Source organism: Mytilus californianus, unplaced genomic scaffold (genome assembly GCF_021869535.1).
Source record: "Mytilus californianus isolate M0D057914Y unplaced genomic scaffold, xbMytCali1.0.p SCAF_1, whole genome shotgun sequence".
NCBI classification, from domain to species: domain Eukaryota; kingdom Metazoa; phylum Mollusca; class Bivalvia; order Mytilida; family Mytilidae; genus Mytilus; species Mytilus californianus.
The window spans coordinates 111,860,311-111,884,558 of record NW_026262581.1 but is presented as its reverse complement, the minus strand read 5'-3'; the positions used below and the strand labels follow the sequence as shown (position 1 = coordinate 111,884,558).

General features: G+C 32.0%; 1 protein-coding gene across 2 annotated transcripts in view; it reads right to left on the bottom strand.

Annotated features, from left to right (window-relative positions):
- Positions 1–23,843, bottom strand: part of LOC127711137 (uncharacterized) — a 35,832-nt gene extending 11,989 nt beyond the window's left edge. For both annotated transcript variants that reach the window (XM_052217087.1, XM_052217090.1), the window contains exons 1-5: positions 23,732–23,843; positions 17,076–17,138; positions 9,482–9,633; positions 3,055–3,277; positions 2,351–2,530 (exon numbers count right to left, since the gene is read on the bottom strand). In XM_052217087.1, coding sequence (XP_052073047.1) covers positions 2,351–2,530; positions 3,055–3,277; positions 9,482–9,633; positions 17,076–17,138; positions 23,732–23,774 — 661 coding nt within the window. In that variant the 5' untranslated portion in view covers positions 23,775–23,843. The remainder of the gene's footprint in view (positions 1–2,350; positions 2,531–3,054; positions 3,278–9,481; positions 9,634–17,075; positions 17,139–23,731) is intronic.
- Positions 23,844–24,248: the final 405 nt, after the last annotated feature.

Here is a 24,248-nt window from a genome sequence, read left to right as displayed (position 1 = left end):
GTGATGGTGAACAATTCGACACGAAGAGGAGTACTGTTGGTTCACATAGTAATCCCGATTGTCTGTTGGAAAACACGTTCTCCAAATGTAACAAATATGTTGTCAATAAAAACAATCTGGATGATGTCAGATTCAGAGAATTTTTTGTTAGATTCAAAGTGTTTTGTACAAGGTATAATTTAAGCCTTCCTAAAATAAGATATTTGTATCTACGTTGACCATTTTTTTAAAACAAAGTTTGACAAACGAGACGATTTTAATTTTGAAATTATCAACCTTAGTAGCAATATACCAACTTCACCTGCATATGGGATATACAATGGGAAATGTCCTGTACCAAGTCAGGAAAATGGCCATTGTTATATTATAGTTCGTTTCTGTGTGTGTTACATTTTAATGTTGTGTTTTTGTTGTGTCGTTGTTCTCCTCTTATATTTGAGGCGTTTCCCTCAGTTTTAGTTTGTAACCCGGATTTGTTTTTATCTCTATCGATTTATGAGTTTCGAACAGCGGTATACTACTGTTGCCTTTATATACATTTCCCAACTCATTCGGTATTCAAGTGCTTGCAGCTGCTGCCCAGTCTTTATAAAACGTCAAAAGTGTCTGAGCAGAAGGTTGATGAACCAGGTTTATGTCCAAGAACGTTTCGTCCTTTTTCTAAAAAAAGTTCATCAGAACATACCTTGTTGATAAATATTTCGTATCAACTTCACAAATAATACATGATGGTCATGAAATATAGATTCTAGGTACAGACGTTGTTTATCATCTTAATTACGTGTTATAGTGTTCTTTTATTTGTCTTTGTAAATTATTAACCTTTACTGTTTAGTCCATTTTTGGTAATATCTTTTTGGCGTGGCTCGGTACTTATACATCCCGCCATTGTGAAATTGTGCTGTGGTATTCTTGTCTTTCATTTTTGCTTATGTGCTTATGTCAATATGCCATTTTGGGTTTTTTTGTTGACATATTTGTTTGTTTTCATAGTGATTAAGATTATAACACAATTTTGACTGCTGTACCCCTATTTTTGACATTTTTACCCCTTATGTCTGTTTGTTTTGTCCACACATAGTTGTCAATATAATGGAATTTTATGCGACTGTCATGCAAGTGAGAGGTTTAGCTAGCTATAAAACCAGGTTTAATTCACCATTTTCCACATAAGGAAATGTCTGACCCAAGTCAGGAATATGACAGTTGTTTTCCATTTGTTTGAAGTGATTTTAGCTTTTGATTTTTCCATTTGATAAGGGTCTCTCCGATTTGAATTTTCGTTCGAGTTCGGTATTTTTGTTATTTAACTTTTGACTGATTCTTTCAATCTGTCTTATAAATTAGAATAATCAACACTAGTGTAAATGGTATAGAAGTGAAATATTGCACGAGGAAAGAGACTTACTTCGTGTCCTAACAGATCTTTAGATTTTTTTAGTATCCACATCTGATTCACGCCATTCACTGTAGGCGGGTTTTAATTGCTGATTAAATAGATGTTAATTATTTGGAAAGAGGTTTCGTGGAGCATTTAGCAGACCAAGCAATATAATAATGCAAGTACCCTTATGCAATTTGGGTATCCAGTACATTGAAGGAAGATCCAGTTTGTAATCTTTGGTTGTAGTTCCAACATAGGAACATAGAACAGACATATGACTGATATGATTTCCTCTTTCGCAGGTGTCATGAGAGTATATGTTGGGATTCCAAGTAAATTGTCATTACAAAAATTACTAACTTCTATTATCAAACAGCTTATGTAACTCGATTTACCAACAAAATAGACGACGTTGTTGTATCTATTATATTATATTTATATATATCATTGATACGGTCATTTTCTGTAAATTAAATGTTGAATTAATGTGCAAATCATTGAAAACACTGAGGTGTTTCTATCGCAAGGAAAAGATATAGCAAAACATTTTGGAACCTTCGCTTTCGAACACTCTTCAAACACAGACATATATAGTTCTCTGCTTCAACTTTGCAATTGATTTAGCATTCCATTTTTTTTTTCGAACGCTCCCGAGTCTTTCGTAGACCTGGTATTTCTAATGAGTTATTACATTCACTGGGTCGATGCTTCTGCTACTGGAAATTGTGCCCCCGATGGAATCATAAGCTTGGTGGTAGTCAGCACTCATATGCTGACATCAAATATCATTGATATGGTCATTCTCTGTAATTTACTGTTAAAAAAATGGGAAAATTATTCAAAAACACTTAGATGTTTCTACCACCAGCATTGATAGCATAAGGCAGATTTTAGTTCAACCTTTTGTAAATTTTGCTTTCCTATGCTATGTTTATATATTTGAAGCATTTCCTATTTAATGTTTACCTTCCAATACCGATGTAATGTCACGTGTCCGGATTGGAGGATTGAGATTGTCATGATTGTCACGTAAGTCATGATCTGGATTGGTAGGTGAAGAGTAGCTAAAACCATGCATGCCATAATCTGATGGGTGAACGGTTTCTCCAGTCTTGACTGTAAAACGTCCTACATCATTTGTGTCTCCTAATTTAATTTTAGTTAGAAATAATTAAAACAAAAGTTATGATTAAATTTTAGATAATGTGCATGATGTTTTCAATACGAAACATAAATTCTTCGTGAAAATAAATTTTTTATACTTTAATACTGAAAGAAAAACAAAATGCAATCTATTCTATTCAATAATTTCAAAACTTATTATTCTTTGGAATATACCGATTTTGATTAAATCACCAACACAAATCGGCATAATCAATCAATCAAACGTGTTAGATAGATAGTGAAAATAACACGAAAGGGATTTTCAAGTAATCTATGACGATCATAGACAATCTGGAGGAGTAGCTTCTAAGATAGGGAAATAGTATCATGCAGATGGATTTTAGCAAAGCTAGGTTATAATGGAGACTTGGGTTTGACTACTTCAGGCAAAAATCGAAAATCATCACATCAGGACTTGAAAACCAAAAGAATACTTTTACAACAACATCTTATACTGGTGTTGTTGAAATAAAGTAACTTTTATATTTTGGGAAGTTACAACATACCTATAACACAATACACAGCATTACATCGGTCTAGTGGTGTCAATTTGTAAACATAAAAGCCATCGCAGTGCTTAACTTGGGTCATTCGTCTGAGAACACAGCAATCCCATTTCCCTTCGATATGATGTGATCCACAAATAGAAGCCTCTTCAATTTGCCCAGGAAGCGGTTCATCATAGATGAACTCGATATGAAGCGGTACTCGTACACCACATGCTGGTCCCTACATTAAAAAAATATGGTTAATTGTGTGTATTTCTGCGTTTACGTTACAGGCATTTGGATAAGAAAAGGCGTTTCTAATACTTTAGAATACTACTTACAAATGCTTCACTTTTTACTTAAATATTATGTATATCTAGTACAGTTTACTCAACGCCACCATCACTTTTTAAACGATCAAAGTCGTATGGCAGTGCCAGGTTAATTAATAAATCCTAGATAAAAAAGACAAACATGCGAGTGAAAACGATTCACACATAAATTCAAACGAAGTGAGACCAAGTGCGTGGACAGTGTCTTCTACTATGCATTCATCATTCGTATGTCATACACATCTGAAAAACATATCAAATAGCAAAATGAAGGCGAAAGATACCAAAGTGATCATCAAACTCATAAATCGAAAACGAACTGACAATGCCATGGCAAAAAAAAAACCCAAAAGAACGACCAAGCAAAGACAAATAACAGCATACAATACACAACATGGAAAACTAAGAACTGATCAACACGAACCCCACTAAAATCTGTCATATTCAGAATCATGACAATAAGATAATATTGTTAGATTGACGTTAGCTTGTTAGATTGACGTTGGAGATCATGAAATGCATGGAATATATATGTAAGTTGAAAACCTGGGATACATTAACGATCACTTGCATAAAAGATTCTGCAAATTTCCATAAATATAAAATACAACACATTTTTGTGTCAATTTTCACCAAATCTCGCCTTCTTCTTACAGTTTTGTGTAGTTTTTACTTGTATAGACGAAGAACAGAAATAGACCAGTTAACTTTGTCTAAAAACTAACAAATTGAGACATACTAGTAAATAAAATGAACTGTAAAAAGTAAAAAAACTAAAATACCGAACTCCAAGGAAAAATTCAAAACGGAAAGTCTCTTAACAAATGGCAAAATCAAAAGCTCAAACACATCAAACGAATGGAAAACATTGTCATATTCCTGACTTGGTATAGGCATTTCCTTCTGTAGAAAATGGTGGATTTAACCTGGTTTTATAGCTAGCTAAACCTTTCACTTGTATGACAGTCGCATGAAATTCCATTATATTGACAACAATGTGCGAGCAAAACAAACACACATAATAGGTAAAAATGTTAAAAATAGGGATACAGCAGTCAACATTGTGTTTAAATCTTAATCACTTTAAAAACAAACAACTATGTCAACAAAGATAAACACAATGGCATGTAGACACTCTGTAGACAAAGCACATAAGCAAGAATGAAAGATACGAATACAAAAATTGATCAGAGCACAATTACACAATGATGAGATGTATACATACCGAGCCACGCCAAAAGGATATTACCAAAAAAGGACTAAACAGTAGGGTTAAAAATATACAAGGCAAATAAATAGAACACTATTACACGTAATTAAGATGATAAACAACGTCAGTACCTAGAATTTATACTTCAAGACCTTCATGTATTATTTGTGAAGTTGATACGGAATATTTATCAACAAGGTCTTGGTATCTTCCGATGAACTTTTTTTTAGAAAAAGGACGAAGCTTTTTTTTTTACATAACCCTTGTTCATCAATCTCCCTACTCAGACACTTTTGACGTTTTATTTTGAAATTATGAAATTCCCCCACCTTAGCAGCCATATACCAACTTTACCTGCGTCTTGTTTGTCATAGATTCTTGTACTGAGATGACCGCTAATGTCAAATTCAAAGTACAAGTCTAAAATGAGGCGGAGGAAGTCGTGTCTGTTGTTTCATTAATTTCTAGTTCTGGAGGATATATTAATGGAACCCAATCAGGAAAGTTTGGATTGTTAATGGAAAGAACATCATTAAAGGGAAACTTCGCAAAAAAATGAAAAATTGATATTATGTTGATTATGTATAAAAAACCACAAACTCATAAATATTAAAGTTTAATTCTGCTAGATAAGAGATCACCATCGATTTTAAATTTAGAGTATCACTTCTCCGCGTGCGGCCATTTTGACATCATCCCTGAATAGAAACCACGATATATCTATAAACCACAAAGGACCAAAACAAGCAGTAACCTAACGTAGCCGTAATTGAGTGTCGATATCTTGTCAAGCGTACGGTTGTTTTACCCGACAAGGAAAGCCTAAACAGTTTCCCAGGTCACAAAAAAAGATTATAATAGACATGGTTGTGCATGCAACCTTTCCTAACTAACTTGATACGGAAAATGTAATTATATATAATTTTTTTTGCATAACTAGTACTATGGTCTGTCGTTTTGAAACTGTTTTTTTTACTAAGTTTTTGAAACAAGAAATGTTAATGGAAATTAGTTAAAAAGTTCAAAGTGATAAATTAAGTGTTCCGTGTAAAAATGTTTTCGAAAATCTAGTGTGTTCATAATTAATTTATGTAATAATCTTATTTAAATAAATTCGGACCTTCCCTTATCTGATCACCAGCATTGCTAAAGGAATTGTTCCCAGAGGTATTGTGAGTTGACACGTCCAGGTATTCAAGCGATTTCTTGTCGGGCTTTAAAACTCTTATTACACAATTACATAAAGCAAGTTCGTGCATCACTTCACCTCTGAGGGTATTGAGAAGTGTACACGGCCGATAACTTGTAACTTTCCATTTTGAAACTATCAGGTGAATATACATCTTTGGCTTGCGTGTCCGATAGTGATATGCTAGTCTTTACTAAACCATAGATATAATAGCCATTGTATATATGACTAAACTCATACGCTTGTTTATAAATAACATTTATGGTGTAAAGAACATTTATGAAAATCTAAATAATTCCAAAAAAAGATTTGATAAAATAAAAATATATTTACATATTTTCCAAACGTAAATTGGGGAAAATGTAAGTAATTACTCGTTGTCAATAATTATGGACATTTTGAAACGTACAAATATTGATTTAACAAAATGTACGCACTTGTCGATCATTGGATTATACGCCTAGATAGAAGGTTACGGAACTATAGATAGTCGCAATTTAGAATATATACATGTATATTGAATATACGAGAGAAACATCCAAAACCAATCTGATTCAAATCTGAGACTACTGTGTTATAGTAGTCTCAGTTTAAATACAGGTCGATATCTAAGTGTCTCATAAGTCTGTTCTAAGGCTGGATATTTGATCTCTGTTTTTATTATGAATTGTTGTATATATATATATTGTTTGATCAAATATGTGACACTATAATAAAATAATTATTTATTTATTTTATTTATTTTATTTATTTATTTTATTTATTTTATTTATTTTATTTATTTTATTTATTTTATTTATTTTATTTATTTTATTTATTTTATTTATTTTATTTATTTATATCTAACTTGCTTTGGTTCATCAAAGTTATGCACATAGTAAAATCACAGATTTTTATTTCCATAAGATTATTTTGAACAGTTTAAGAAAGTCGTCATCATCTCAATGGTTGTGTATTATATATAATAATGTAATAATGTGAACATGGTTCTATTATACCTCATGTCAATTTTCCTGTTCCGACATGCATGTAATATATATGCCACTGGACGTACACTAATGATCCCCAAAAAGCTTATTTGAAGAAATAAAGAAACTTCACTCCGAATTGACTGATAGTAGATGTGTTAACGTCTGGTCAGCTAGAAGGTTGATTAATTTATTTAGTTAGCTTAAAAGGGAGGGGGGATAAACCATTCCTAATATTGCACTTATGCATAAAATATTAAATGAGAGTAATATAAGAGAAAATATAGTAGTCTCAGATTTACATGAAGAATTCTGATTCTTTTTTTTTTAAGTTCAGTGATTTAAATTGAGAGAAAAAAATATAGTCAGAATTTAAATCGTACCGGCAATTTCCACCTAAGACTCCTCTAAAATCATGAATGGTCATGCTTCACAATCATCAGAATTTTCTTTGCATTGGTACATTCTGTATCGGTAGTGATTTACCTTGACATTTCCGGGTATAACAGAGCTACTTGTATATTACCTGTATGTGGTTAGGTGACGTCCCATGAGGTCTTACGTATACAGGTTCACATTTATAATGGTTTCTGATATAACAAGGTTTTATGACATTCACACTTCTGCATGTTCTGTATACCAAATTCTTATCTTATTTTCAGACCAAACGAGGATATGAATATATTCCAGGAAAAATATTGAGTATCAAAGTATCAAATTAATTTCGGGATTTTTTTCTTTCTTGGTATTAAATCACAGAAGCTTAAAGAAAATACTGCTTGTCCGCTTTAGGTGTATTCTTGTCAGTTAAGACTGACATATATGTCTCTGGTATAAAGTGGGTTTATGAATGAATGATAAGTGTTGCAAAGGTACAAGATATAAAGCACATTGAAAATTGATTCCTCCGGTCTGTCTCCATTCAAAAATGGAAAGTTGACGTTAGATTGATTCTGTTATTTTTTTTAAACATCGTTGGTCAAATAGCTAAAGTATGTATACGTTGTGGGATTTTAAATATTTTAATAAGGGCATTCCCGATTAGGTAAATGTAGATCGCTGTGGACGGACCAACCTATATTAATCATGTAACCGCGATAATTTTCTCTAAACATTGAAATTTTCACGGTTAATACCCATGATAATTTGAAAAAGTAAGTACAGTGTTTGGTTTATACGCTCGTTTTCGTGGGCCATTTTTATTTGTAAAATTATTTAATTGAAAGTAATTCAGAATTTCGATGTTACAACAAAATACTCACCTATCTATTTTAAAATTAAGCTTACGCAAAATACAAAAGATATACATGTATATAACGGCGATTCAGGTATTTTGCCACCATATTCCTCCCCAAATAATTAATGTTTTTATCATTCATACGAAATGTTGTTCACACCTGTAACGGTGAACCGTGTTGGCTAAAATTCACTGAGTGAAGATCAAAAGAATAGAATTACAGAATGCTAATCTTTTAATTACCTTGAATTTAACCACGCATTCAACAGGTGGTCACTTAGTATCACAGTACAATACACATTGTATTTACACAGTACTAGACTGAAGTAAAAGCCTTCAGGTGAGAATACAAACATGCATTTGTAAAACAATATCAGTTATATATGTTTGTTCAAAATATCCGTCGGAAAAAAAATTCATGAAAATATATTCTATTGTATGATTTACTTTTATTACTATAATCATATCAGAAATCCTTTAAATATAAATTGTACATTTTAATTTTGAAAGTTGCACGGCGGATCACTTTACTTTCTTAATTATTAGTTGGTTAATAGCTACGCCAAAAGTCGTCGATGCGCTTTAAATCGAGTTATTAGATGATTAACGAACAAGACTTACAACGAGATTTATTCACTCCCGGCATGCAAAAAGACTTAAACTACGTCACATAAGTCAGGAAGTTGGAATAAATTGAATTATTAATTCCCAATTTTCTTCTTTATTAGTGTTCATATCCAGATAAAACTTGGTAAATATGTTTTTTATGGTATTATGAACATAATAAGATGAAAAGTAAAAAATCGCGAATTTTCCCTTTAACATATCTGAAATTGATATTAAATGATCTGGCAACTTTGATCTTCTTTTTTTCACAAGTGTCTGCAGGAACTCCGAATCATATGAAAATAAGAAAAGGTCGGCAAGGAGAGGCACACAGTTCGTTCCCATAGGAATACCAATAGGAATGTTGTATGGTTTTAGCAAGATTCTATTCTAACTTTAGTTACAGATTCACAACTGGAAGCAAAACTAAAACTTGAAACTATGCTTGTTAGAATAAACGGACCATACAGTAAATTCAGTTGACATGCGGTCTTAAATAACACATGTTTCATTATTTTACTAGATAGCTGTCTGTTTGACAGTTGCTATCTCCTAACGTATGTACGCAGTTACCAGAATAAACCAGCTGATAAAGGACATTATGGTTAGAAGTGACGATATGGTATATTTGTTTGAGAACACTGAGAAAGAAATTGTCATCAGTCTTTCAAACTCTTATCAAACATTTTGCGCTTAATTCAGAACTGTTGAGACCTTTGATTTTGAAATTGGAAAACATTTGATGAAAGAGGTTTCCCAAACTCTAGATCTGGAACGTACTTGTAGGATGGATATATTCAGATAAAAATTTTCTATTTCAGATTAAAACTATCTCTTAGTGATAACCCCATTTGTTATCGATATTCTTGTATTTTTAAGTATTTAAAAGACACAAGTTTGTACCTTTATGCAAACAGTTGGTATGGTAGCAGGTCGTCCATTGATGTCCATTCTATACCAGCCTTCGGTGATATTCTTATCACAATGATCCTCTTCTACCGTATTATTGAAATACCTCCAGTTTTCGTCAATGATCGAGAATGATACGCATGGATCTGAATTATTAATAACATATTCTATAACAAATATTGTCTCATAATTGATGAATGTCATAATGTAGGAATATATGACAATTGACAAAAAACAGAATATAAATAAATATTAGACGTTGTATGATTGCCAATAACTATCTATAAGCGTTCAAATAAAGTGAGAGTCTATTTGATTAACTGTTCTCTGTATTCAAGGCTTGACTTACACCGGATTTTCTGCTTATTTGTTCGAAAATTTCAAAATTCGCGAAAATACATAGAAGTCTTCGAAATTAACTATTCTTATATGATTCATATTAATCATTTTATGTTATCTTTATTGCCTAAATAATAGATTTTTACATTTCATAGTAATATGGCTTATTTGTTAACCATTCAGAGGGACGTGGTCTTCTATTGTTAAAATATAAAAACAAGAGTTATGTGCTCTTAGACCAACAGGGTTATTATGCTGTAATCAAATGGACTCATTCAGAAATAAGAATAACTTATAATACACTACAGTTCTCAAACGAGAAAGAGCATTTTACCCATACAATCTTACAATAACGACAGTTTATGTATACGTGCTGCACTCACTTCTTTTTTTTCAAAATATGAGTAAACGAGCAGCAAGTATAAACTATAGTTGTTGTTTGATTGTATATGCAAACGGCAGAACACATAAAATAAGGGAAGATAAGTTGAAATATTAAGGATAAATTAACAATGCCCCATGCACCTGTAAAATGGACCTTTTAGCTGACTATACGGTATATATGGGTTTTCTTAAAGATTAAGGTGACCTATAATTGCCTATATCTATGTCATCTGAACTCTGGTTGATAGTTTTCTCATTGGCAATCATATTGCATCTCCTTATTTCTCTATAGAAAACTTACGTAACAGATGTTTGACGTGGTTTTTTTCATAGTCATCGAGAAATATAAGGGTTTATCAAAAATTGGCTCGTTTTCTTCCAAAAACAATATTGTATGGTAGGTGGATAGTTTTGTAGCTTACAGTATTATGGCTCTTCGCAAGGATAGAATTTCGTAAACCATGTATTGATATATTGTATATGGAAAAGCAGTTTAAACTTACAAATTTATTTTGATGTTGATTGACACCTTCACTGGATGGTTTGAATGTCATTTTACTTGATATGATTTGAGGCAAATATTTATTTAGAACTGTCAGTGAAATCAATCTCAAGTAAAAAAATAAATACAATAACTATTTTTACAAATCTTTGATCAAAAAGTTTAATATAGATCATAGCAAAAACTTTCTAATTAAAAAAACATCAACATTTTTTCTCTAAAGTATAGGTTAATTTTTAATTTCAAAATCCTTACATCTTCAGAATCTATTTCCGGTACATCATTAACATTAGATGTTATTAGGTCAGAATATCAAGAAAATACTACCAGTATTCCTATGGGATTTCAATATTTGCAATGTGCTGACACGAAAAAGAATATCCGAGCTTGACTAAATCATGTTTTCTTAAGACATTTATTGCCTCACACATTTTAATCTATTTAGAATATAACAACTGGAATTTTTATAAAGTAAAAAACTTCAACCAAAAATATGGATTTAATGACTCATCTGCTCAGAATCAGAGATATCACGCGTCGGCTAGGACATCACTTATCTAAATTAGGTCATCAGTTACATGGACCCCGGATATCTTTTCCTTTTTTGTATAGTTTAATTTCTTTTAGTAAATATTTTTTATCTTTTAAAACTGATTTTCACTTATTTAACGTGTTCTTACTTTTATCCAAACGATATAACAATAACAAGAATAGAGGGGCAAAATTTATACCTATTGTTGTTGTAATATCGTATGGATAAGAGCAAAAACACATAAAAAAGTGAAAATAAGTTTTAAGAAAAAAACAAATATTTACAAAAAAAGGTTAACCCCCTTAAGCACCAAACGCCTGTGGTCAGTAATATAAATCAAGCCAACACAAATATTTCTTGTCGCCTTGTTTTTTCATATTGGTGTTTTTGATGCCAGTTATATAATATTTCAATGAAAATATACACTTGTAAACATTATATATGATCATACTTAATGACTCTTTTGTTCATGATTGTAATAAGAAAAAAGAAAGAAAACACCGCCATATATGATGTATTTTTTAAAATTGCAAATGCGTACTAGAGCAGGATTTGTCTTGGGTTTATATGTGGTAGTGAGTTTGTTAACTGAATATTAAACACGTATAATAAAATATCTATAAATTGCCTGCTAGTGTTTGTAATGCTACCGAAAAACATACCAGGAGTATGAAATTATAAGCCTAAAATCTTTAATAAGTTTATGGTTAAAATCCTTATGAAACCCGATATGCCGCCATGCCCACTGTGTAAAATATATTTTCACTTTAGAATTTTCTTATACTTTGCCAGACTGTAGATTTGTCCATGCTTTGCAAAACATAATATTTTTGACGGTAAATATAAAAGTCAGATAATGCATATGTTAAGGTTTTTCTTGTCGTGTAACACACCTAGGGGTTACAGGGTCAGGATTTTCGATGCAGGATTATTTGTGAAATAAATGTATGTGCACTTATGAAGAAACACAGTCTGTGGTGAGTAAAATACTAGTACAAAAAAGTATGTAATATAAATATGTATTAAATATAAACTATAAAATTAACTTATATAAATAATAGCGATTGTTTGTAAATGAAGGTGTAAACAATATACTAGTTCAAAGTGTGCGTTTTGTATTCAGATGATAAATATAATTAACTATAATACTGAGACACAGTTTATTTCATAAATACATAAATATATATATATATATATATATTGTTTTCAATTTAGACTTGTTTATATATATATATATATATATATATATATATAAGATAAGATAAGATAAGATAAGATATTTTATTTCCAATTATGGGCCCCAAAGGGCATAAACATTACAACATCAATAATTTTTCATAATACAATACAAACAATGAGATAAAAAAAAGAAAAGTTAAACGAGAACTATTTAAGTTCTTAAAGAATACGTAGATAAAGAATCTATAGTATGTTGTTTTTTTTAATACTAATGCATTTTATTGCAAGTGTGGTTGATATAGATAACAAACAAGCAGCCCAAAAAGAAAAAAAGAAAAATAGATATCCACATATGTATAGTACACAAAAAGTTGGATCAATTAAATATATAATAATTAGCCAAAAAGAAAGTAGAAATTAAACATATATATATATATATATATATCTGCATAAAGAATAAACAAGTGATAATTAATTAAGCAAATTCGACTATTAATAGTGATTACAATATTTGAGATAAACGGTCAAGTTTGTCTATTCCGAATAAGTTCTTTTTGTTTGATTTAGCGATCATTTTGATAAAATCATTCATATCTTTCTTAGAAATACGGAGGATGAAAATGTATTAAATACTGTTTTGTTGAATTTAATGTCGTTCCAATCTTTCCAAATACTAGATCTTCCCGAAAACACTATCAAATTTCCAATATTTATTTGCGTTTTATCAAGATCTTGATTATATCCAATAATCGTGTTTTGGACATCAAAGTTAAGCGTTATATCTATGCACATTGATATCAATCTTTTTATTTCTTCAATGACGTTTTGAATTTTATAACAATGATAGAATAGATGCTCTTGGTTTCAAAAAAATTGCCACATAAGTTACATAGGCCATCGGACTTTCGCATTTGCTACAATTTAAATTCAGTATAATGAATATTATATAGTGATTTCTAAGGCAAGCCGTTTTAATATTTATTCCAAATTCAAGATATCTCATATAATATATCAGATATCTTATATAATCAAGTTTTATAAGATATCTTATAAAGTTTATAAGATATCTCATTTACTTTAGAAGATATCTTTTAAATTTTATAAGATATCTAATAAAGTATATACGATATCTTAGATATCTTATAAAGTATATACGATATCTTAGATATCTTATAAAGTATATACGATATCTTAGATATCTTAATAAAGTATATAAGATATCTTATAAAGTATATACGATATCTTAGATATCTTATAAATATTTTTTATATAAGATATCTTATATACATATAAATAACAAAATTGGGAACCCATACGGTCGGTAGATTAAGGAGCTAAACGTATCTCAAATTATACAGACAAAGCATCTCATTTGAAGTTTCAAAACATAAATTTTCCTATGAAATTGGCTGATATACCAAAATTTGAAACTCAAAACAAAGTTTCTATCAATTTTTTTTGATACGAAAAGAAAGAACTAATGCCATTGCATGTGACAAAGACTCGATATGAGCAAAAAGTAAATCTGTTATTGATATCAGATGGCAAAAAAATCTCACTCTTGTTGGATTAAGGATTTGAATAGATTATTAGGTGACCAGCATAGTCATAAAAGAAGATATTTTTACTGTCCCTACTGTTTACATGGATTTACCAAAGAAACATTGTTAACAGACCACACACCATATTGCCAAACACATGGGCTACAGAAAATAGAAATGCCAACAGAAGACGATACGTGGTTATTTTCAAAGATCTTGGAGAAGAAAGAGTCATAGATCAATGTCACGTGACAAGAACATTTAGAGGAGCGGCTCATAACGAATGTAACATCAATTATAAATTTACCGGTCGGATTACGGTTGTATTTTATAACCTAAGGGGCTATGATAGTCACCTGATCATGCAAGCCATTGGCAAAATTCAAGGGAAACAACTGAAATATATTTCCAACAATATGGAGAAATATATTTCTTTTTCATTGGGATGCATGGACTTTATTGACTCGTTTCAATTCATGTCTTTGTCTTTAGAAAAACTTTTGGAGAATCTTGCCAAAGAAGGTGCAACCAAATTCAAACACATGAGACAACATTGTGGAGAAGGAAGAATTGAGTTGTTGTTACGAAAACAAGTATACCCATACGATTATTTTGATTCAGTAGGAAGATTTAAAGAGCTAAAGCTTCCACCAAAAGAGGCCTTTTACAGTTTCCTAACAGTTGAGAAAATAACAGATGAAGATTATGCACATGCAACGAGAGTGTGGAGGGAGTTTTGAATAAGAAACCTTGGAGATTATGAAGACCTATATGTTCTCACTGGTGTTCTTGTCGTTTTGGTAAAAAAAAAGGCTGATGTCTTTGAAAATTTCAATTTAAGAGATTTGCCTTAATCACTACGGACTGGATGCTGCTCCTTTTTATACATCACCCGGTTTAACTTGGCAAGCTGCTTTGAAAATGAAAGGTGTCCATCTAGAACTTTTGACAGATGTAGATATGCATTTGTTTATAGAGAAAGGTTTGAGAGGAGGATACCAACGATAACACACCGACATGCTAAAGCAAACAGCAATTATGTGAACGACACTATGATCGTTAAGTCAACTAGTCATGTAACTTATTTAGACGCCAATAACCTCTACGGATGGGTCATGTCTCAGCCACTCCCAGTGTCTGGTTTTCGGTGGTTGGACAAATACGAGATGAATAGCCTCAATATAGATTCAACTGATGATAACAGTGAGAATGGCTACATCTTAGAAGTCGATATGGATTACCCGATAGAATTACACGATCTCCATAATTAATATCCTCTGCCTCCCAAAAGAATGAAGACAACAGAAGATATGCTGTCACCATATGCAAAATACCTGCTGGAAGATCAGGGACATCCACTATTTAGTATCACCAATAGGAAAAAAAGTACTTGGCAAAATGGAAGACGAGACCCACGAAATTCCTATTGAAGAATTCGCCGGTCTTAAATCAAAGATGTATTCCCTAATGTACGAAGAAAACGGACAAATAAAAGAAAAAAAGACAGTGAAGGGGATTAAAAAAAGTGTTGTTAAACACCACACTAAACATGAACACTATAAACATTGCTTGTTTGAAAAGACATTGCATATGTCAACAATGAACCAGATGAGATCGTATAACCATCAACTGTATAACATCACTATCAACTTGGTCTCTCCCCATTTGATGACAAACGATACATTTTAGACGATGGTGTGAGTAATCTTGCTTACGGTCATTGGAGAATATAAAATTTCTTTCAGTAAACGAACCATCAATTATCATTTGAACACTTAAAGAAGACGAACGTGTTTAAAGAGCTCTACAAGATGAATACAACATGTCCAGAATGTGGTATAGAATCAAAGATGCTATGTTGAGACATAACAGGAAAAGACACAAAATCAATCAACCATATCCACCGAGCAGTCATCCGTACCCACCGCTGGCGCCGCCACCACCACCTCCGCCGCCGCCTCCGCCTTAGAATGTAGTTTTACAGCAACCGTTTACCATGATGTTGGCTGGACCTACAGGGTCGGGAAAAACTATTATAGGAGGAGGAGGATTGGCGTATATAAAAGAACTCTAGATATATCATTCTATTTGAAACCTTCGTACAAAGAAGATGGATCGTGGGAGCAGTTTTTTTGTAAACCATATATTACAATCTGTCTAATCCCTGTGATTTTGCGGGTCCTGAGTTATACAAACTTGTGAGAAAGGATTGAATTTCGCAATTTATCTGGCATTTGAGAGTGTGAACTATCCTAGAAAGGCTAGCATCAAGCCCAAACAGTAAACACCCCTGCACGAAAGGAATGTTTACTGTTTGCCCTTTCGTGAGATTGAATATACTGTTAGGTGATAGATGACACTCTTATTCATGTTTTCTACATATATAAACTATAAGGCTATGATTTTAGCATTGTAAAGACAACATGTGGATGGCTCTCCTACCCATGTCTCTCTAAATTGACGGGGATAACATGTTTTGTCATTCAACTATTAACCTACTGAACAAAACCTACACATAATGATTACATAATCTAAACAATTCTAATAGATATAGAACACACAGTCGTAAAAAACTAAAAACATATTGGATAACCCCTTGCTCATATTTACATGGCTACAACCTTAAATCGATACACACACACATACATATATACATACACACGAAAGGTGATAAACACCTGTACACCATTTATCAATTACACCAATTAATAAGTCTCAAAATATCTAAAAATTACGTCATAGAATTAGCCTCACGTCGGGAGGCTACCTATATCAGGAGGCTACCTTTCCCCATAATAACAATAGACAAAATGGCCCAGAACCCCCAATGTACCCACTCCATTACTAGTAGAATCAACGGGATAAAATGTAGATTGAACGCCTTAAAAGTTAAAAATTATTTATTATGACATATATGGCAAGTGCGACGGGTATTTTATCACGATAATTTTTTTTTTCATTTACAGGTTAGATTTCTTAAATACGTTGATTTCTTAACGCGTTAAACTGTATTTATCGCGTTAAACGTTAACGCTTTACTTTATCGGGTGTTTGACATGAACGGTCTTTCAAATAAGTACATGTTTGGAATTTCATAAAATGTATATTTACCTTGTAAAGTTGAATTACTGTCGGCATCGTGATGATGAATGGAACTGGTAGCCAAGAACAAACCTGAAAATACAGCAACAGTTTCAATGTTCCATAGATTGAAAATTGCAATATATTGTTGTTTATCGTGGCAATACATGCATTAGTTGGTCATTCATTCATATGAAATGATAAGTGATTTATTACGAAAAATTGAAATATTTGGTTGAATACACTTGGGTTTTGAATTGGAGGTAGACACATAAAATACTATTTGACAAGTGATTAAAAACCCAGTTGCAATACACGGAATCATAAATAGAAAATTACACACAATGTACATTTGATCATTTGATGCGTTTACAGTTTCCCTTACTTTATTGTGTTGATTTTGTCACTGTCAGTTAGAAATGTTGTTAAAACCGCATCTCCTTATTTCTATATCAAGACAGGTAAATTATAAATGAACAGATTGAGAAATACCTGACAATAAACAAATGAGATTAAAAAAAAACAGCGATACAGCGGTATGGACAAACCAACAATATGCGTCGTAGAAGAAACACTCGTCTGGTATACAAAATTTTAATATTGGCATATATGATGAATTTATATACAACCAGGAAACATATAAAACAAACCTTGTTATTACAAATACTACTGTTAATTAATTCAGCATGATCTTGTACATTTTTTGGCCTGGAGCAAAGGCACTTCGGACTGGAACCCGTTTTTTTTTATTGAATTGTTACAGACATTCCAATAACAAACTTCATTTCACTTATTTAGCATGTTCTTGCGCAAATCTATACAACTGTATCGTGGAAGCAGTCACGGTATGTAGGATAGGCACACATACTGTTTAAAAAATAAACTAATACACGTTGAATAGGGAAAATTCAGCTGTTTAACAAAGAAAGTTTATTGAACATATCTGTAACACGAAAAATGATATACAGGGACCATGCTTCAAACAACCGTGGGCTTAAGGTCTTACATTATGTGATATACTTGTTAAGCTATATAGTTTTTTTTAGTTTTGTATAGATTAGAAGTTGATAATTTGCAGTCACCAATGTCACAATAGTTAAGGTATTTGGCTTCACAACTTTAGAGCTTCGTGTACAAGAATACCATATAATTTAAAAGAGCTATTTGGATTCGTGATTCCGTTTTTTGTTTCAAACTGCTATTAGTGAAACCCGTAGTAACCTTGTATTTTACTGGATAGAAAACAGCCACCTTTGGAGGAAGTCCTATCACAACCGATAAGATAACCACCAATTAACCTCTTAATCAACTTTATGTATACTTAAGATTAATAGCAAAATAGTAATTCTCTGAAATTATCTTTGTTAGAGAGCTTTTAATATTTGAGAACAGTATTACTTATGACAACATGCTCGTCCATAACATGCATGAAATATTTGCCACTGGACGTTAAGCAACCAAAAACTACAACATGAACAATCAATAATTGGGGTAGTCCTTATAACATATAAATATATATAGTTAAGACATTTCGAAATTGTAGTCGATTTATTCTTGTGACCAACAAAACATAGTTATAGCTAAGAAAAACTACAGTTGAAGCATATAAGAATTAGGGACACAAAACTTTATGTTATGTTATCCTCAAAATTAGAACTTTACTATAAATGTATCGAAATTTGATTTCAAAGTTTAGGTGCAATCTATGTTTGTCACTACTTTATGCGTGCTGGCATGACTTATCTGATATTCAAACAATAAGACGCAAGTAAAATATGCGACCCGCCATTACATTTCCAGGCTTAGAGTTAAAAAGTCATTGTGAGAAAAACGCCGTTAACTATATATAAACGTTAATTGTAAAATTTCGTATGGGGACATACACGTTTATTTCTATACTGAATTTATGTTTTGGATGCTTTTTGCCATTGCATATAAAATTTATATAATTTAAAACTTTTAGCTAAAGCAAAAAGTAAAATAACGAAAATACCGAAATCCAAGGAAAATCCGAAACGGAAAGTCCCTTATCTAATGGCAAGATCAAAAGCTCAAACACATAAAACGAATGAAAAACAACTGCAAACTTATCATAAACGTCAAAAAGAAGATGGGACCTTCTGTATTTTTTACCATTTAAAATCTCTGTTTCAAAAGCATGAAATTTAAAAAAATATATATATATTCTTTTGTATGCTTTGAGGCGTTGTACATTACATTTTCGAATGAAAATTTTGTATACACAAACATTCTTATAATCATTACAACCTCACCATGCTTTCAATATAACATGTATATATACATACATATATGTGTAACATAGGAACAGCAAATAATAATAATAAAGTTAAACACATTCCATACAATAAGGCATATAGTCTTAAGGTTTTTAAGAGTTACCAGTATTGTATTTGAATATAAGATGAACTGTTTTTCGAGTAGTTTATTTTATTATAATGCTTTTTGGCTATCTTTTATCGATATAGTCTTTCATTTGTTTTAATATCTGACTTTAAAGAAATAAATGCATTTATCTCTACTAGGGACAGTCGGTTGGTATAAAACGATTGACGTGAATGTATGCGATGTACAGTTACTCAATAAATAAGTGAAAACAGAGAAGACCAGGGTGGGTAACATGACAACGTTAAGAGTGGCATTTGAAAAAAGTTCATGCATTTACCATACATGCAGCTGCGGCCCAGCACCCCCCCCCCCCCCCAAAAAAAAAAAAAAAAACTAAAAGGAGAAAAAAGAAATGAAATAGATATAAAAATCTGCCTCTGACTTCATAAGTTGAAGCCCGGTAAAAACAATATATATATTGAAAGTAAATCAATCGTTTACAAATTTATAACTGTTTTCAGATGGTTCCTTCAGTTTCCTCGGGATTGAGTAGGTATTTGTAAAGAAGGGATGAACACTTTACACTGCCTTTTTTGTGCTGACACTGAACTATCCATCCTATATAAGTTCTGAAGAAGTTTTACGTTATTGTTTGAAGTGAAAAATATTTGAATCTACATAATTTTTATAAAATTGTTACAAAACTAATCAAAATTCTGTGCTCTATAAATTTTCATAAATAGAGTCTAAAATATATTATAATAAAAGCACCGTATCAAATATATATATATGAGAACAACTACTTATAAACTGTTACGCTTCGCATGATATGTGGTAGGAGACATGCATCATAAATCTAAGTTAAAAGACAAATTAAAAAAAAATCTAAAAGCTTTCTTTGACAAATTTTACACTAACTTCATTACAACAAGTTTAAATTACATTTTCTAAAAGATATCTAAGAACTGTTTGTATTGTAGTTAATTTTATTCATTTGAAATTTGTATTCAAACACGCTGTTTGAGAATACTAAGTGCCAATAAAATACAAAAATTTAGTATTTTATAAATTAGTGCTTTCGATAATAAAAAGTCGTCATCGAATAGTCTCATTATGTCGATATTCGAAAGACTCGTTTCATTGTTATTGCAACAAATAGGTCATAATAGTATGACAGAGTGTTATGTTTCAGTATGTACTAGATAAATATGCAAAAAGCCAATTTTAGACAAGGTAAGCCTGGAAATATCGTGGCTAGTCACATATATCGTAATTTCAACTGGAAAAGATTTGAAACGTGAAAAATCGTTAAAGTTGATGATTTTGTTTAGATCAAATATCTATGTTGCTTACAATAATGCATGTAAATAGCAAATTGAAGAGTTTACAACACTGTTAGGCTTTTGTTGTGAATCAATAAATTCTGAGCCAGAAATCCATGTAAATTGAGAATTCGTTAAATTCTATACCAAATACCATTTTAGATAAAAATGTATATATATATATATATAAATATACAAGTCTAAATTGAAAAAAACTTTCAAACCTACGATTGCGTTGGATAAAAACCGCATTTTTTATACGTGTGCATGCAAAACACATTTTTTGGTAGAGCACAAACAACATTTTCCAAAAGACCAAAAAAGTGAAATAGAATATTTTAAGAAAACGCATTTGACAAGCAAGTCGAACAACGGATGTTCTTAAACCCTGCTATATATATATATATATATATATATATATATATATATATATATATATTTCTCTAATTCTTTGGCAATTTATACCTTTCTGCACTCATTGTATAAAAAAATTAAATCAACGTGTGGTTGTCGGTGATCTCAGAAGAGGATTGGAAGAGTTTAAGGGTCATAACCTTAATCAATGAAAATATGCTAACAGGTGTTAATGAAATTGACAACTTTGTGAAATGTGGAAGGCACTCGAAGGGTAGTTAACTATCTCGATGGATAAATCCGATAATCCACTGGTATCAATGTAAGAATCTATATTTATCCTGCAATCGGCCTTTGTACTTTACAAATACAGGGTGCTGCGCAGATAACATGAACTAGTCTCCTGGTATTCTGCTTCTGTTGCGAGCGAACGGTTATGTTCAAATTGCTGTTTACATAACAGTTCAATATGGGTCCTCATGGCGGTCCGCGTTTAAATCATGCCGATTTCATTCAACAACGATGTGGATGGGAAAAAACTATACGTTTAATAACCCATAACCGATCCCACTACGACCTCAGAAATTATGAAAAAGTTTGGAAGTCGTAGTAAGATCGTGGTGGTCGTGGTAAGGTAGTAGTAAGGACGTGCCAAGGTCTTCATGATCGTGGAGGTGGTAGTAAGGACGTAGTAAGATCGGAATGGGCGTAGAAGCACCGTATCGGAAATCGTGGTGCAATCGGGAAGCCAATGGAAACGATTTCACTGCGACCTTACTACGATTTCATTGCGACTATCCCTATTTCACTACGTCTTTATTACGCTTTTACTACGATATTAACACGATGATACTACGATGAGGAAGACAAGAGTACGCTGCTACTACGCGCTTGCCGTTCTTAGTACGACCTTACTACGATACAACTACATCCTAGACACGAAAATTGCACGACCTCGTTCTGTTGATATAAAAAAACGGATGCAATAACTTCTATCTGTAGTTCAACCATTGACACACATGAGCAAAACCTACTTCTGCAATCTTTTAATTCAGCTGCACTGTATCGATTTTGCTGATCATGCTACACTTTTAGTTAAGAAACAGGAGAAGACATATTAGACAGCGTAGGTCCTGTTGGTTGCGTCCTTGGCTTTCTGCTGAAAGAAGACTTCAGTTTAGGCTTTACGACCGACTTATGAAAGGCCTAAGGATGGAGGATCCAAAGTCATTTTTTAATTTTATAAGGATGCCTTCAGAAAAGTTTGATGAACTTTTAAACAGAGTAAGTTTATTCGAATTCAGAAGATAGACACCCGATTCAGAAAGGCACTAGATCCCGGTCTGAAAGTTGCTATTACCTAAAGGTACTGAGCTTCTGGCGATATGTATCCAACCCTTCAGTACGATTTCATATTCGCGCGCAACACTATAAGTACTTTTATTCCTGTGGTTTGCCAGGCAATTGTACTGGAATATAAAGATGAAGTCATATCCTGTCCAACAGATCCAAATGAATGGCGAGCTATTGCCGAGGAATTTCAGAGAAGATAGAACGTGCCACACGCTTGTGGCGCACTCGATGGAAAGCATGTTATTTAAATTAAATTAAAATTAAAGGAGTTTTTGGAAGATATTGGATATCAGAGTCAAATCCCTTACCTAATGCCGACCTGAACATGCTGTACTTCATCTAAGGAGAAGACGCATTTTGATTGAGAACTTATCTGATGAAGCCATATTCTAGAGCGCAAGTTCAACGTAGTGGAAACGTAGTGGAGTCGTGGTTCGACTCGTATATTGAGATCGTAATGCGATATGGAAGGTCTTGGTAGAAGCGTATAGAGGTCGTGTAAGTCGTGGTAAGGTCTTATTAGACGTAGCAAGAGCGTGACAAGATCGAAACTAGAACGTGTTTTTATCGTAGCGGAATCGTAGCAGGATCTTATCAGGATCAATGATTCATAGCAAATTCATGGTATGAACGTGAAAACTATGAAATATTGAATATTCAAGCCGACTAGTACCACGATATCACCGCGATCTTATTTTTTTTATAGATCGTAGTGGGATCTTCATGGTCTTGGTCTAGTGTGACGGGGGCTATAGCTCAATGTTAAATTGCAGGATAAAAACAATATTCGTACAGTGTAGGAAAATATAAAATTGGTTTGTTACGCGCTACGAAAAAGGAGAAAAGCTCGGCGAGCTTAGCGTTTCTCTCTGTTTCTAAAGCTCGTCAAATAAATTTGATATTTTCCTACACTATATGGATATTGTATATATATATATATATTGAAAAAAGCCACGGGGCGTTTAAAAATGTTCATAGCTGGGAGAATCATTTGGAAATATCTTCATCTTTAGCAATTAGTGATATTTTTTACCTGTGTAATAACTAGGGCATCATTTGTTCCGTAAAAAGCGTTATATTTTAGAAAATATTGAAAATAAGATCGTAATGTTTAAAACCGAAAATAATTAGATTCATATGAAAAAAGAAATAATATAAAAATATGCATTTCAGGAGCCAAAAAATACAGCAGCACTGTGCAGTGTACATTTTAATTGTAAGTATTTCCAAGGATTTGTATAGTGTATTCACTATACAAATCCTTGGTATTTCGGTTTTCAACAACGTAATATATTTCAGTTTGTTTCTTACCTTGAGAAAGAGTAAAAAGTATCAAGAGAAAGGTTCCCTCCATTTCAAATCAAAATGTCACACGAAAAAGAAACTGAAAATTCCAGCTATCACATTCTATTATTGAGATGAAATTACGTCACCTAAAAGGTATCAAAATGTTGCAACCAGTTTATCATGAAAATAATTAAAATTGATATATAATAAATTGGTGGTGAATTTTTGCTTTATATTGGGTGATCTGACATTTGTATTATCTTTAATATTAACATAATCAAATGGAATTTTGTTACATGACTAAACTGACCCTGTGATAACTAAAACTATAAACAATGTGCAGAACAATAGCTAATAAGAGGGCCATTTGGGAGAATTAGCCCTCTGAAATCAATGTTACATCAACTAGGAAAAATCTCTTTCACCCAACGAATATTAAAATTATTCATGTATATACTATGCCATCAGCAACCTTTTCATAGACTGAGTAATAAAAAATTAATGTCACTAAGTAAAATTTTGTTGTAAATATAAACGTATT